Here is a 16,195-nt window from a genome sequence, read left to right as displayed (position 1 = left end):
AACGCTGACGAGATAAACTCGTTATTAATTTGACTCGAATAATGAAAAGGGCGAAAACAGCGAAATAACAATCGGTGCGTCCCTGACCCACATTCATTCCACGAGCCTCCTTCGTCGGCCGGGGGGATTTTGCCGCCACAGCGGAACGGGGGGGGGGGGGGGGGGGCAAGGCACCCTTCCGCCGCGGACTTAACTTAGTTGCTGACAAAACGGGGGTACAGGCGGAGGTTAAAGACTTCGAGGGGCGCGAGGAGCCAAAGTGTTGCCTCAGCACCGACCCTCGCTAGCTCCGCGGAGCTTGAGGGGGGGGGCCACACCCCGTCTCGCGTTCTCCAAGAGCACACACACAGACACCCATTCGCCGGCGTCCCCACCACACCCCTGTCCACTAAATCCTGCTTCCACCCGAAAAAGGAGTGGCTCGGGTATATGGCCCTCGGGGACGCGTGGCCCCCCCCCCCCTCCCTCCTCTTTTCGCCCCCTCTTTTCGCAAAAGGGGGGTGTGTGTCCGCGAAAGGGGGAGGGGTGTCGCATCCGAGGCAATTAGGCAGGCCTCTTCAGTGACGTCTGCCTGAATCTCGGCCGCGAGGACCCTCCTTTGCCACTGTGTGTGCGGCTTATGGCTGGGGGGGGGGGTAGGAATTGTTGGATTTCGGACAGAGAGACTCTAGTGCTCGAGGCACTCTTTCTTTCTCTCTCTCTCTCTTTCCCTCCCTCTCTCGCATAAACTCCTCCGCCGGCAGTAACGCTGGATAAAGAGCAGCAGCGCTTTCCCGCTTTCCAGGTGCCGTGCGACGCCGCGGAGTGTCACGCATTGCTTCCCTGCCGACTGACTCCGCTCTGTGCTGTCGTCGCTCTGTCTCTCTCTCGCACTCACGGGCCGCCCTGCTGAGGTGCGAGAGAGAGAGAGATGAAACGCTTTCCGGAATCAGTCTGCTGCTCCCCTATTTATGGCGCTCCGAGTCAGCCCGGAGTATAGGCAAGCACACACTATAGGCGTCCGTATGCGTTTTCACCCCCACCCCCTCCCCCTCGTGGGACTCTCTTTCGGGATCTGCGTCGAGCAGAGAGAGAGAGAGAGAGAGAGAGAGACGGGGCGGGAATTTCACGGTAGACCGTCTTCTATATATCACGAGCCCCGGCGCCTCGCGCCCCGCAGCCCATCATCCCGACATGACGGCGCGACTTTCCAGAAAAATAACTCCCCAAAATACAGTGCCATTCCGAGGCGCGGGCGCAACGCGGCGCGGCGCGGCGCCAGGTGGGTCCCGGGTTCGAATCCCACCGGCCGTCTCGCCGCCTCGCCCTTTCCCCTCCAATTTGTCCTCCCCGAGGACGACGCCGTGTTTGTTCCTCCACCACACCGTCTGTCTCTCTCGCACCCGAACGGAGCGCCCCGTGAGTGCGAGGGAGACAGAGAGCCCTGCTGTCAAAGGGCCAGTCCAACAGCAGCAGTGCTACCACTTAGGCCGGCAAAAATCCCGCGGTAGTGTCGTCAGGGTTGCCAACCTTCGCCCAGTACCTGGGCAGTATCCATGCCTGGCTAAGATCAGTTGTGGTCTAGCCTTTCAAGTCAAGTCAAGTCAAGTCTCGGGAAGTTGCCCAACGGGCAGGCTGAGGTTGGCAACCCTCTCGACACTGGCAACCACGGAACGCAGCCTGCCTCTGCTCGTCACGTGGTTTATAAAAGCGCCCTTATCTCGCGCGCCGTTCGTCAAATTGCCTTTTTTGTCGCCGCTCTGCAACTTTTCAGGGCGCGGGATCGCAGATTTATCGGGTCATCAGTTGTAATTTACGTCCGCTCCGTCTCTCTCGCTCCCGTCGGACCGGTGGACCCTCTCCGCGCGTGGGAGAGAGAGAGAGGGAGACAGAGAGAGAGAGAGAGAGAGAGAGAGAGAGAGAGAGAGAGAGAGAGAGGGTGGTTTTCGACGAACGCGTTCGGAGCGTCTTTGTCCGTCTCTGTCGCACCCGCGGGTCTCTCCGTCGGGGTGCGAGAGGGACAGGCGCTTCAATATTTAAGGTGTAGCGGCGGTGTCTCGTAAAACACAAGGGTGAGCGGCGGGGACCGTCCGTAACGGAGGCAACCCGTCATTTCAAAACTCAATTTCCGATTTTAGTCGTCCGGTTTTCGTTTTTTTTTTTTTTCCGACTGCCGCTTTTCCCGCCCCACACGCAGCAGTACGATCGGTATTGCTTTCTCTCTCGCACGCGCGCGGCGTGCCGCAGCCCGTGGGGGTGCGAGAGAGACGGAGGGAGAGAGAGGCGGGGAGTGGTCACGTGCCGAGGCAATCCCCGTGTCGCTGTGTTTCCCAGTGTAGGGGCGGTGGCCAGGGCGACCGAATCTCTCATTGCAGTCCGTCTTCCCTGTAGTCATTTAGCGAGGGCGGTTCGGACGGAGGGTCGGCGTCGGCGCGGCCCGCCCCGCCCCGCCCCGCGCCCTTTGTTTTGACGCTTGATTGAATAGCGAGTGTTCGAGACAGACTGAAGCACGGCCCGCTAAGTGGGCGGGGCGGGGCGCGCGAGCCGCCGCCGCCGCCGTGCCGTGGGCCGTTTGCGAACTTGCAGAGTTGTCGTCGGCCTCCTCATTGTTTATATCCGCCGCCACCGTCTTTCCCCGCCCGTCGTTTGCCGAGCAACCCCCGCGGGGGCCCACCCCGCCCCACCCCGCCAACGCGACAGGGACGCATGCCTTGGAGTCGGCGTCGTACAGATGTGGCGTGCTGGATATGGGGACTTTGGCACTCCCCGCGTCTGGCGCGCGAGAGGGCTGTTACCCCCACTGGCAAACTGAAAAAAAACAACAACAATATGGGGCTGGTGGGGCCTAATCCCGGCACGGTGGTCACCCGGGCCTCCGCCACGCCACGCCCCGCCACGCCCTAGCCGAATAAATTCATTTACAGTGGGAGGGCGGCCACCCCCCCACCACCCCGAGGTCCCCGTCGTCCCCGTCGTCGGCGACGCCGAGCAGCGCCGGGGCCGGCCGCCATCCGCGCCCCGTGGCGGCCACACACACACACACACACACACACACACACACACACACACACACACACACACACACACAGCGAGTACGTTTCCGCGTGAGTAGCGGGGCCGATGCGTGCGACAATCAATCAAACCAAATCAACCCTGCCGATGGTCGTTTGGTCGTTTGTCATCGTTACGGTTTTAATTATGCACGAGGCCGGCGGCAGCGGCGCGACCGGGAGTCGAACCCACGCCGCGCGTGGCGACATGTCATCGGCCCCGGCGCTGGCACACTGGCATTTAGGGACGGAAGGGGTGGGGGCGGCGACCCCTGCACCTGGCTGAGCCCGCCTGATTAAATCACCAGACCCCCGAACAGCCCGATAAAAACAAAGAACGAGTTCGGATCGGCGCGCAGCGCGCGTAGCTAAGCTCGCTGACGAAGACTTTCTTTCGCCGTGCCTAGTCGGCCGCGCTAATTTCTCATACTCTCTCAAAATCCCGGACGCGTTTTTAGCTCTAGAGCCGCTAAGCGGGACTTGAACCGAACGTGTGACCCCACCAGTGGATTGCTCATCGGACGAGGAATCCATTGCTGGGGTCTCACGTTCCGTTCGAGTCCCATTTTGCGACTCTGGAGCTCAAAACGCGTCTAGAGTTTTGGCCGGCCCCGCCGGTCTTCTGGCCCACTGTGCGGCGTGGGTCACTCGCCGGGAAATCGGGAGCGCGCTCCGGGCAAACCCAAACAGCGTTGCCAATTTTTTTTTCTGTTTTTTTCCTCGTTATGCATGCATGCTGTTGCTGCACGCAGACATGCCTAATTAGCCTGGCGAGGCAAAAAGGACGAGAAGTGGCAAAGAAAGTGGAAAATGGGAAAGCGGAAAACTGGACGATGGAGGAGAGAGGGGTGGCGGTCTGGCAGGCACCTGCGCTGCAGTCTATGCGCGCCACGCCGCGACGCGACGCGAAAGGCAGGGCCTGGCAGGGCCTTTGTCTGCCGGGGCGTCGGTCTAAACGGTTTATAGGGTCCCCGTGTCGCTCTCGCTTTTTCCTCTTTTTCTTTTTCCTCTCTTCTTTTTGTCTTTCCTCTCTCTTTTCCGTGTCGTTGTTGCTTGTCGCTGCGCGGCCATGGCGGGCCAGGGTGTGCGGCCGGGCGGGACGAGGCAGGTGACAGCTTGTAGTCGGTCGGTGCGGCCCGCCGTGCCCCACGCCGTGCGGCCCCTGAGTGGCTCCCTTCACGGTGTAGGGGAAGGAAGGTGTGTCCGATCCTATCCAGCAATTCTCGCCGCCTGTCCCCACCGACAGCCCCCAAGACTACGCAAAAAACAAAAGTTGAAAAATTTCCGTTTTGAACATTGGACTCGAACCGAACGTGTGACCCCGCCAATGGATTGCTCTCCGAACGAGGAATCCATTGGTGGGGTCACACGTCCGGTTCGAGTCCCGTTTAGCGACTCTGGAGCTCAAAACGCGTCTGGAGTTTTGGCCCCAAATCGGTCTTTTGGCGGTGTGGCGGCCTGGCGGGCAGCTTATCGGCGCGTGTGCGATTCCCCTCGCTGCTGACGCGTCGGGATGGACTGGCTGCGCGATGGCTTTCGCGCCATTTGCTCCGCCGGGCGAGAGAGAGAGAGAGAGAGAGAGAGAGAGAGAGAGAGAGAGAGAGAGAGAGAGAGAGAGAGAGAGAGAGAGAGCGGCGGCTGGGCGGGCTGGCAGGGCCGAGCGCCCGGCATGGTAGGCAACATGTGGCTCCACGCGCACGCGTGTGTGGCTGCTGCCTACCCCGCAGGCTGTGCCCTGCCAGCCTCGCCAGCCTCGCCAGCCTCGGCCCGCAGCGCAGCAGACTGACTTCTCTCTCTGAGCGTTTTGAGCTCCAGAGTCGCTAAACAGGCCTCGAACCGAACGTGTGACCCCACCAATGGATTCCTCGCTCGGAGAGTGATCCATTGGTGGGGTCACACGTTCGGTTCGAGTCCCATTTAGCGACTCTGGAGCTCAAAACGCGTCTGGAGTTTCGGCCGCCTCCACCGGTCTTCTGGCCCACTGTGCCCCGGCTTGGAGGCGAACGTGCCGATCTGGCCGCTCTGCTGAGGTCGGCGGAGCGCCGCCGGAGCGCCGGAGCTCAGGTTTGGTTTGGTATTGGCGAGGCGTGGCGAGGGGGAGGGCAGGCAGGGGGAAGGCTTACTGGCCCTGGCAGCCCTGGCAGCCCTGGCAGTTGCGGCGTGGCGGTGGCAGCGGTCTTGTTGTTGTTGTTGTTGTTGTTGTTGTTGTTGCTGCAGCAGGGGTTAGCGGGGCCACGGGGCGTGCGTGGCCCGTCAATGGCCGCGCCGGTTTATTCGCTGACAAACACACTCACGCCATTCTCCGCCTCTCTCTCTCTCTCTCTCTCTCTCTCTCTCTCTCTCTCTCTCTCTCTCTCTCTCTCTCTCTCTCTCTCTCTCTCTCTCTCTCTCTCTCTCTCTCTCCCCCGCCTGGCCGAGGGAGAAGTAAATGACAGGGCTTGGGGAGAAAATCCCGTCACCTGACTTACAGGCCCTAAAATGGGAGTCCCTGGAAGAAGTGCGTTACTGTGTCTGCCTGGGGACATAAACCTGAGTAGTTTTTAAATTTTTGGTCGTCTGTAATCTACTCAATTTTGCTGATTTTGTGGTTGGTTTCGTTTGGTTTGTTTCTGTTTTTATGGTTTGCGGAAAGCGTTACATGATTGCGGTTGCGCAAGGTGCGCGTGGGAGGGAGAGAGAGAGAGAGAGAGAGAGAGGAGAGAGAGAGAGAGAGAGAGAGTGACGCAACCGACGTGTGGAGGCACCCCTTTGTGGGGGCCGCTGCCTTACCCCTCCCCGAAGCAGTCAGGGCGGGGCGCGGGGGCGGTGAGGGGCGGCGAGGGTCTGTCAGGGCCGAAGATGGAGAGACTCGCCTTAGATTAAGTTTTGGCTGCAGCGATGTAGCGCCGCGGTTTGCGTGTTCGACGTGACCGGAAGTAGCTCGCGACCCGGGAGCGGCCGGATGTAGTGGTCCTGGGGGAGGCTGTGCATTCGCTGTGCGGGGGTGGGCCGCACGGTGGGCCAGAAGACCGGTGGGGGGCGGTCAAAACCTCGGAGGCGTTTTGAGCTCCAGAGTCGCTAAATGGGACTCGAACCGAACGTGTGACCCCACCAATGGAATGCTCTCCGAACGAGGAATCCATTGGTGGGGTCACACGTCCGGTTCCAGCCCCATTCAGCGACTCTGGAGCTCAAAACGCGTCGAGAGTTTCGGCCGGCTGCGCCGGTCTTCTGGCCCACTGTGGGGTGGGCTGCTGACAGTTTGGTGGACGCGGACCAAGACGTCCTTCCTTGTTATGCCGACTTCTAACGAGCCCCCCCCCCCCTGTTGTGCAGCCCGTGTCTCGGCCGGCCGACCTGCGCGCACAATTTCAGCGCCAAAAAAGCGAAAACCCGGTGCTGCCGGAGGAGACCCTTGTCGGATTTTTTTCCTCTTTTCATTTAATCCCCCCTTTTTCCACTATTTTTTTTTTTACCCCTGGGTTCCGGCGGCGGTTCCTCTTCCTCGCTCTCCCCTCAGTTACCGCGTCCTTCGCAGCCTCGAAAGCATGAATAAAACAGACTCATCGGATCAGTTTCCCCCCCCCCTCCCCCTCCGAGGCGCCAGGTCGGAGTAAAGGGTTGCCGCCCCGGCCGCCAGCCACCCCCGCCTTGACGACAGATTTCCTGATCCATCCTGTGTATAGTGTATTGCCGGTGATATGCATGCGTGGTGGGGAGGGGATGGGTTCACGGCGGCGGCGCACAGTGGGCCAGAAGACCGGTGGAGCCGGCCAAAACTCTGGACGCGTTTTGAGCTCCAGCGTCGCTAAATGGGACTCGAACCGAACGTGTGACCCCACCAATGGATTCCTCGTTCGGAGAGCCATCCATTGGTGGGGTCACACGTTCGGTTCGAGTCCCGCTCAGCGACTCTGGAGCTCAAAACGCTTCCAGAGTTTCGGCCGGCTCCACCGGCCTTCTGGCCCACTGTGCGGCGGTGGGGGAGCCAGGCTGCGGCTCCCCTGGTTCGCGCGCCGTATCTGTATGAATAAGTGGAAGTTATAGACGTCGGGGGGTGGGGGAGGCGGAGGGGGCGCCGCGATGGATTGGAGACGCAGCCGGCGAGGAGTTTGCGGCGGTTCGACGCGGGCCTCCCTGCGCCCGGATTCCGGGCCGTCGCTCTGTCTCTCTCGCACTCGCACTTCGTTGCCTAGGCTGCGAGAGAGACGGACCGTTTCGGAACCGACTCGCTGGGAGTCCTGAGACCGAGCCCGGGGGCGCCTGGTCCATAAATTAGGACCCACTGTTGTACGGTGCGTCCGCGGCCGCGGCCCTGGGCCTGGCAGCCTGGGATTGGACGGTTGAGGCGCTGCTTTTGATGCGTACCCGGGTCGTGGTCACTGCAAGTGAAAAGTCAAGCCGAATCGACTGAAATGTGAAGTGAGTTCATTTTGAACTGCGTTTAGCTAGTGTAGCAGGGATGTAAATCCATCGCTGGTGTACCAAATGGGTTTGCCTGCGGACCCTGAACCCTCTGGCTCCGTCGTGTGTGTGGTTCGAGCTGTACGTACTATTTGGCCGTACGGAAAACGTGCCCCGAAAACGTGTCCGACGAAATTGGTCCCGCCTCGGCCGGGAGTCGAACCCGGGCCCGGGACCGAGTCCCGTGGCTGTGGTGCGGGCCCTACTTGAGGGCGCCCCGGACTCCGGTAAGCGGCGGGGAATAAAGTCAATTTGACCCCCTCCCCTTCCCTCCCCTCTCCAGGCGCAAATCCAGTCGGGGAAAACGGAACGACGGTGGTGTTTTTTTTCTCCTTTCGTTTCTCTTTTTTTTTGTCAGTGTATAAAAGGGAGGACTGTGCCTCAAAGACCACCTCGGGCCCACAGAGTCGGCCGCGCCCATCTACCCTAGCCCTATTTACCTAGCCCGAGGCCAGCCCTAGGCCCTGGCAAAGAAACCCCCGCGAATGCAGCGTCAGGCCCAGTGTGTGTGCGCCCGCCGTTTTGCGTGTGTGTGCGTGCGTATTGCGTACCATTGCTGGAGAGGAGGGACACAAAAAAAAACAGAATATTCTCGCACTCTTGAGGGACTCCAGGACAAACTCCAGTGTATTGACGGTGACATTCCTGGAGCGACCTCAGCTAGGAACTGGATTTCCGTACGCTGGAGAGCTGTGTGTGCCGCTGCCTCTCTCTCACACACTCACAGGCACGCACGCACACAGTCACAGCGCCGCTGAAAGGAAATAGAAATGCGGATCTTGCGCGCTGATTCGGTAAAGGAGGAGCAGAAAAAGAGGAAGACAGAAATGAGTGTCATCTCCTTTTCTTGTTGCTGTTCCTTTTTTTTTTTCCTTTTTATTCGCGAGCGAGCGAGAGATATATCTGGTCGCCGTCACAGCCACAGATAGCCGCGCCGTATCGAGTGTGGTGGTTGTGCAGACTTGTTGAGCACCGCGGGCAGGCAGGCACGGCAGGCAAGACTTGTCAATAACAACCGGAAGAGTCCCGCGGCCCTGCGGACTGATGCCGAGCGGCAGGTCTCTCTGTCTCCCTCGCACTCATGGGCCGGAAGACCGGCGCAGGCGGCCAAAACTCTAGACGCGTTTTGAGCTCCAGAGTCGCTGAATGGGACTCGAACCGAACGTGTGACCCCACCAATGGATTGCTCTCCGAACGAGGAATCCATTGGTGGGGTCACACGTTCGGTTTGAGTCCCACTCAGCGACTCTGGAGCTCAAAACGCGTCCCACCCTCATGCTTCATTCGAGTCATATTTTAGGGTGGGGAGGCTCGAAAGCTGCGGCCCGAACGTCTGCCGAGCGCCGCGCGCTGACAACAAACTTCGTTATGTGTGTCTGTCCGCCTGTCTGTCTGTCTGTCGAACGCACCCCGTTCCCGCAGCCGGCTCCGCTCGACCGCTCCGAAGAAACAATACAAATTGAGATTTATTGGAGCGAGGCTTCATTTTTTGTTGAGTGATAACTGCAGCCAGGCGCGGCCCGCCGAGCGCACCCCTGCTGCCCAATCACACCTTCCTTAATTGTCTCTCTTGTGTTTGCCGGGGTTGGCGGCCCTGACGGGGGTGCGGGTGCGGCACCCCTCGCTCGGCCAATGGCTTGATTCGGCGTCCCTGCTGTGCCGAGTTGGCGAGTTGGGGGCTTCAAGGTTTCGGGGTTCAAGGTTAGGGCGACCTGCAGAACACAGGCCAAAACTCCAGACGCGTTTTGAGCTCCAGAGTCGCTAAATGGGACTCGAACCGAACGTGTGACCCCACCAATGGATTGCTCGTTCGGAGAGCAATCCATAGGTGGGGTCACACGTGCGGTTCGAGCCCTGTTTAGCGACTCTGGAGCTCAAAACGCGTCCGGGATTTTGGCCGCCGGCACCGGTCTTCTGGCCCACTGTGCCCTGGGGGCTGAAAATGGAGCCGGTTCGGCGTTCAAAGGGGTTGGTGCGGGCTCAAGTGGGGTCGCCGTGTCGGCCTGCCGGTTGCTGGGGCCCAGGCGGGGCCCAGGGCGTTGCCTGCAAGTGGCGCGGCGGGCTCGCCGGCCACGGAGTCTGAGAGGGCTTTCCACCCGTCCCACCCCCACCACCCCCCGGCCAGCCACCCCCCGCCGGCCGGCTCAGCATACACCCAGCACGGACAGAGACGGCGACGGTTTTCCTGTTTGGATCGCGGGGTTTGAGAGCCGCTGTCTCTCTCGCACTCATTGAGCCTCGCCGGTGCGCGCTGGTGCGAGAGAGAGAGAGAGAGAGAGAGAGAGAGAGAGAGAGAGAGAGAGAGAGAGAGAGAGAGAGAGAGAGAGAGAGAGAGAGAGAGAGACAGAGAGAGAGAGAGAGACAGCGTCCGCCCCAGGGGGTGGTTTCTAAAAAAGTGCGGCTGGCCGCGCCCTGTTACGGTGTAGTGGCTTTCAATAATTGGCGGCTGGCAGTGTCTGTATCGCCGCCCCGTATCATCCCCTGCCTGGAGACCGACTCCGAGAGTCGTCGCTCTGTCTCTCTCTCTCTCTCTCTCGCACGCACGGGGCGCCCCGTGTGGGTGCGAGAGAGACAGAGCGACGACTCTCGGAATCAGTCGACTGCACCCCATTCGAGCTCATCCTCGCCTTCTACCTGAGCGCACCGCACAGCCACTTCTCGTTATTGCGTGTAATGGTCCCCTCGGCGGCCTCCCCCTCCCCTCCCCCTCCACAGTCCCTGATGGAATCAGATAGTAATCTTGACGGTGAGAATGGCCGAAGCGCACTCCCGGATCGCGTTGCGAATCTCCTTCGTTGTGTCTCTCTGCTTTGCGGCCCGGAGCGCTCTGTCTCTCTCGCACTCGCGGGGGCCGCCGTCTGGGTGCGAGAGAGACAGAGCGACAGTGCCGCCCGGGGCGCTAAATGGGAAAGCCGGATGAGAGCGGGGCGCGCGGGGCGCCTGATGATTCCGAAGGATTGTCTGTCTCTCCCGCACCTGCACGTGGTGCTCCGCGAGAGAGACGGAGGGACGAAACAGGCGCCTGGCGGAAACAAAAAAGGGCGCGGGAATAGTAGTGGACTTAAACGAGTTCGTGCTGTCCGTCCTCTCTCTGTCTCTCTCGCACGCACGCGTAAGTACACGTCTCTCGCTCATATTTTCGCCCGCCAAGTTGTCTGTCTGGCCCCAGACGGGCCGCCCCACCCCGCCACGCCACCCTAATGGTGGTCGGAGCGCAAATCCACCCGCCGCCGCGCCGAGCTCACTTTCGCAAGCCTTTTTTTTTCTCGTTCCGTCTCGTCTGCCCGCGCTGATGATTAGGTTTTACGGGCCGCTGAGGTGAGAGTGAAATTCGGGGCCGTCGAACGGCGGCGCGGTGCGGGGGTTGTTTTGCGCGCCGACCGAATTCGAGGAATGTGAAGGGGACGCCACCACACTGTACTATTGTGTTACAGTGTAGCCGGGGCACTGATCCTCCATCCTCCCGCCCCGCCATCGCCAGCCACGCATGCCTTTACCCTTCACCAACGGCAGCAGCAGACTGATTCCGAGAGTCGTTTTCGTCGCTCTGTCTCTGTCGCACTCACATCGCCGCTTTCCGCCATCCGCCACCTGCCGCCACCTTGGTGGCCGCCACACCGGCAGCGCACCCTTTTCCCTCGGCGTTGGCGGCCCACTGCGCACCCCCTCCGGCCCGCCGGCTTCGACCGGATCCACTGCGAAATGTCACCCTCTCTCTCCCTCTTTCCCTCTTTGCCTCGCCGCCGTGCCGATCATAAAACCAGACGCCGTGGCATAAACGAGTCATACGCCTTCGCGCCGCCGCGCCGCCACGGCGGGCTCGGAGTAAAAATGCTAAATGGTCTTTTCCTCCGCCGGCGCAGGTTTCGTTCCATTCGACTTTCGACTTTAGATTTGCTTTCCGGCCGCCGACCGCGACACCGTATTATTTCACAGTGAGCGTCGCACTTCGCCCTTTTATTTTGGCTTTGGCCGCCCCTTAACCCTTTTGGCCCGCCTGGCCCCGCCTGGCGCGGCCGGCTCCCTGCGGACGAATCAAGTGGCTCTAACTCCGGGCGGGGCGGGGCGGGGCGGGGCGGGGCGGGGCGGGGCGGGGCGGGGCGGGGCGGGGCTCCGGGCGCGTCTGACGGCACGGCACTTTGGGGCTACCGTCCCGGCCGTGCCGGCGCGGCCCGTACACCACACTGTACAGCAGCTTGACGCCCTGCGACCGGCTCGCCCTCTGGAGTGAGTCACTCCAGGGAGGAGCGCCGACTGCGAGTCTCTCTCTCGCACTCGCGGCGCGTCCCTGGCCGGTGCGAGAGAGAGACACGCCGAGTGCCCGCGGTCTGACCTTCCAGTGTCGCGGAGCGTCGCGCTGGGGAATTAAATATCTGCGCCGTTGTCTGCGTGCTTTGAGCGGTGAGAGTGCGCGGGGCTATCTCTCTCTCTCTCTCTCGCACCGCCGCGGCGCGCCCCGTGAGTGCGAGAGAGACGGCGCGAGCGGGCTGACAATGGCGGCTTGCGGGGCTTGCGGTGATTGGTAGGGGTTCCACGTACCGCGGCCTTGGGGCCGGCCGGGCTGGCAGGCCGGGCCAGACGGCCTGCAGGCGAAGAGGGTGGAGGAGCCTGAGCCTCTTAGGCGGCGTGCTGCGTGCTCGAACCGCCACCGCCAAGGCCGCCAAGGTTGAGACGCAGGACGGACGACGCCCTTCCAGCCGCCCCTCCAGCCGCCCCTCCAGCCGCCCCTCCAGCCGCCCCTCCAGCCGCCCCTCCAGCCGCCCTTCCAGCCGCCCCTCCAGCCGCCCCTCCAGCCGCCCCTCCAGCCGCCCCTCCAGCCGCCCTTCCAGCCGCCCCTCCAGCCGCCCCTCCAGCCGCCCCTCCAGCCGCCCCTCCAGCCGTCCCTCCAGCCGCCCCTCCAGCCGCCCCTCCAGCCGCCCTTCCAGCGCCCCCATTGAGCCGGTTTGCCGGTTTCGGGCCATTGAAACCCCGCCACAGCCACAGTCGACGCGCCCCCTCCCCCTCCCCGCGGGGGTCGTTGACGCGTAGCCGCGCGCCGAAGTCCCTCGGGATGGCGTCCGAGGCCGCGGCCGCGAGGAGAGCTCTCTGACCGTGGCGTTCCTCTGTTGCAGGTGCTCGCTGCGCGCCGACTGCCAGGACGCGGCGCAGGACCCGCTGTACTGGATCTCCTACAAGAGCGGCCGGTGCACCTCCATCACCAGCGTCACGCCCAACCAGCTGCAGCGCACCACTGCCAGGACGGTAAGCGTCGCATGCATCGCGGCGCCAAAAAGCCGCCCCTCGGTGTTCGAACCCTGGACCGTGCTAACCACGCGTCTTTTCTCCGTTCCGCAGCTGGAGCTCGCCATCGACCACCTGCCCACGCTGCCGGGTCAGTTCCTGTGCGCCTTCACGGCGCTGGACAAGACCCTCATCAGCAACGCCACCAGGAAGTCGCCGGGCATCAACTGCACCACGCCGCGCACCGACCTCCTGCCGTCCATCCCGCCGGGCCAGCGTGAGTACACTGTACACTGCCTTGACGCACGCCGTCTCTGTCGCACTCGTGGCTGCCCTGGCTGCCCCGCTGCGGTGCGAGAGAGACAGCGCGACGCGGGACGCCTGCTGGGTAGGCCGCCCGGCGCGCTGCCCTGTCTGACGGGCGGGTATCGCCGCAGCGACAGGCGGTGGGGGAGGGGGGGGGGAGCCGAGGGCGAGGGCCTAGGGCTAGGGCGCGAGGGACGGGACACTGATTCTCCTTCTCCTTCGCCCCGGCCCGGCCCGGCGTTTGTCCAGATGAACCCGCCCTAAACTTGGAGGGCAAACTTTGATTTGAGATGGCTCTGGGCGATAGGCTGGGTCCCCGGTCCTCATTGGCATGCTGCATGGGCCTGGCGGCCTGGCTCTGGCCGAGGGGCGGGGCAGGGGTGGACTCAGATCCGAACGGACTTGTCGGAAGGACGACCAGGTGGTAAAACAGTGGGCCGGGCCTGGGGCCAGGCCGATCGGGCAGGGGAGTCCTTCGCAGGGTCCCAGGGGGCCCGGACATAAATGTCACTTTATGGGGGAGGTCCTGTAAAGTAGCCAAGTGCGCGACCGAGCGCAGCGAGACAGCGCGAAGCGGAAAGGGGAGGGGGGGAGGGGGGGGGGTAAGCGACTGACTCTGGGTTCGGGGGGGTTCGGGGTTTGCGAGCGCGCCGTGGCCCTGGCTAATGGCTTGTCCTCTTTGCGTCCCTTTGCAGACCACTTCACTGCCAAGCTGTCCGTGCGCATGACCTCGGGGCCCGACTTCGTCGCCACCAACTTCACCTTCTTCGACTGCAACACGTACATCTCGTGCACGCAGTGCGTGTCCTCCTCCTTCCCCTGCGACTGGTGCGTGGACGGCCACAGGTGCACCCACGACACTGCCGAGAACTGCCGCAACGACATCCTGGTCACTGGAGTCAGCGTAAGTGTTCATTCCCTCAAAGCGCTCTCGGCCTGTGAGTGGGACCTTGGCCTCATTGCTCGTCATTTGTGTTACAGCGGATTGGACCTAGCTACCGCAGTGGCCCTGCCTTCTGCCCCACCCTCAACGCAACCGCTGGGGGCTCCACTGAAATCCTCGTTCCGTCTGGAATCAAGAAGAGCATCAAAGTCAAAGTTCACATCATCGGACAGTTTATCGTTCAGACTCGCTTTGTGTGTCAGTTCAACATTGAAGGACGAGTGACCAGTGTCAATGCCCAGTTGCTGGCAGACACCATCTACTGTGATCATATGGAATTCTCATACACGTCTCGTGCCCCCAATATAACTGCTACATTTGCTGTTATCTGGGGAGGGTCAAAGCCTCTGGACAACCCAGACAATATTCATGGTATGTTCCAGTTGTTTCATTGCAACTCTCTATAAATTATCCCGTGTCACTTTTTAATTCATGCTTTGCTTTTTGCAGTTGTGATCTACCGATGCAGGGACATGGCAGACAATTGTGGAATGTGTCATGCCCTCCATGAGAAGTATGGCTGCGGCTGGTGCCAGAGTTTGGACCGGTGTGAAGTCAAGGAGCAGTGTGACCCCGGAACGAATGGGCCTCGCCCCTGGCTGGACAGCAACCAAACCTGCCCTCAAGTCGAGATCAAAGAATTCTTCCCGATGCTTGGGCCTTGGGAAGGAGGCACGAACATTACCATTCGAGGCGTTAACTTGGGCAAGAGCTATGACGACATTTACGGAACTGTATGTATCTTGACTGGTAATTTTGTTTCCGATAAATATTTTGTTCAGAATGATCATAATTAACCCTGTTTGTTTTGTTTCTTTACAGATTAATGTGGCAGGTTTGCAGTGTCAGCCTTACCAGCAACTCTACATCAAAACTCAGCAGATTGTCTGCAAGGTTGATGGACCTGGTTCCAACGAACCCAGAGAAGGGCCTGTCATTGTGCGAGTGCAAGGTTTCAGAGGGGAGTCGAAACATCAATTTGCATTTGTTGACCCTGCCATTGAAGGAATCTCGCCCAAGTTTGGTCCCAGGTCTGGAGGCACCACACTGAGAATCATGGGCAAATTCATGAATGCAGGCAGTCTGATTGAAGCCTTCATTGACGATTTGCCATGCAGAATTATTAAGACTGATCCAGAAGAGGCTCGATGCATTACAAGTGCTTCTGAAAGACAACGCAATGGGCGACTGAAAATGCAGTTTGACAATGGAAAGCGATACTTTGACAAAGAGCAGTTTGAGTATGTAGAAGACCCTACAATTGAATCAGCTGAATCTGGCGTGGCTGGGCAGTTGAAACTTCCTAAAGGCATTCCTGCTGGTGGCATTAAAATATCAGTCTCAGGAAAGAACTTGGCATACATAGAGAACCCTCAAATTTATGCATATTATGATGATAAAATGTTCATTGGGCAATGCTCTGTTCTTTCTAACTCAAACATGGCATGTGACTCTCCCACCATTATTCTACGAGAAGGAGTTGTCATTGATGCTGAGTACCCTCAACGGCTTGAATTTGGTTTCAAGATGGATGATGTAGCTGGTGTGAGGAATTTGACTCGTTACAACTTCTCGCACTTCCACTTGTATCCCAACCCAATCTATGAAAAGTTTGAGGAGGATCCAAAGTATTACAAAAGTGATTATTTGACCATCAATGGACAGCACTTGGATCGTGCTTGTCAAGAAACAGATGTTGTTGTCAAGATTGGTAACGAGTCTTGCAATGTCACATCTTTGTCAAGGCAACAGTTAACGTGCCGTCCACCCATGGTCCAGCCACTACCAGTTGATGAACATGGCCATCCCACACAGAGTGCCTACCCTGAAGTTGTTGTAAGTATTTTACTTGCATTCACATTTGCCTGAATACGGTCTAAATGTTAGCTCTAATTAAACAATTTTTGCCCCAGGTCATTGTTGGTGGAAGACTTCGGTACAACATCGGAAAGCTCAGCTACTCTCCTAGTGGACTCAATGGGCCTCCTACCAAGACCGCTATTATCATCATCTCTGTTGTCAGTGTTTTGTTGATCGTTCTCTTCTTCTTCTTTGTTGTGGCCTACAAGAGGAAGTCAAGTGAATCCAACCGTGTACTCAAGAACATGCAGGAACAAATGGATATCCTAGAGCTGCGTGTTGCTGCAGAATGTAAAGAAGGTAAGAACCTAATTTTAAGAGGGCTCTTAAAAGGCTCCTCCATTTTTTTTCTCTGTAATATGACTGCATTTGTGTATAATTGTAACTAACTTGT

General features: G+C 59.9%; 1 protein-coding gene across 1 annotated transcript in view; it reads left to right on the top strand.

Moving 5' to 3' along the window:
- The window catches only part of LOC117645453 (plexin-A4), a 142,237-nt gene that overhangs the window by 121,481 nt on the left and 4,561 nt on the right, over positions 1-16,195 (top strand). The window contains exons 5-11 of the mRNA XM_034385659.1: positions 12,584-12,713; positions 12,807-12,969; positions 13,694-13,902; positions 13,980-14,313; positions 14,392-14,675; positions 14,764-15,777; positions 15,855-16,101. Coding sequence (XP_034241550.1) covers positions 12,584-12,713; positions 12,807-12,969; positions 13,694-13,902; positions 13,980-14,313; positions 14,392-14,675; positions 14,764-15,777; positions 15,855-16,101 — 2,381 coding nt within the window. The remainder of the gene's footprint in view (positions 1-12,583; positions 12,714-12,806; positions 12,970-13,693; positions 13,903-13,979; positions 14,314-14,391; positions 14,676-14,763; positions 15,778-15,854; positions 16,102-16,195) is intronic.

Source organism: Thrips palmi, unplaced genomic scaffold (assembly GCF_012932325.1).
Source record: "Thrips palmi isolate BJ-2018 unplaced genomic scaffold, TpBJ-2018v1 HiC_scaffold_18, whole genome shotgun sequence".
Taxonomy (NCBI): domain Eukaryota; kingdom Metazoa; phylum Arthropoda; class Insecta; order Thysanoptera; family Thripidae; genus Thrips; species Thrips palmi.
The sequence above is the reverse complement of the archived record's forward strand: the minus strand, read 5'-3'. Positions and strand labels throughout refer to the sequence as shown.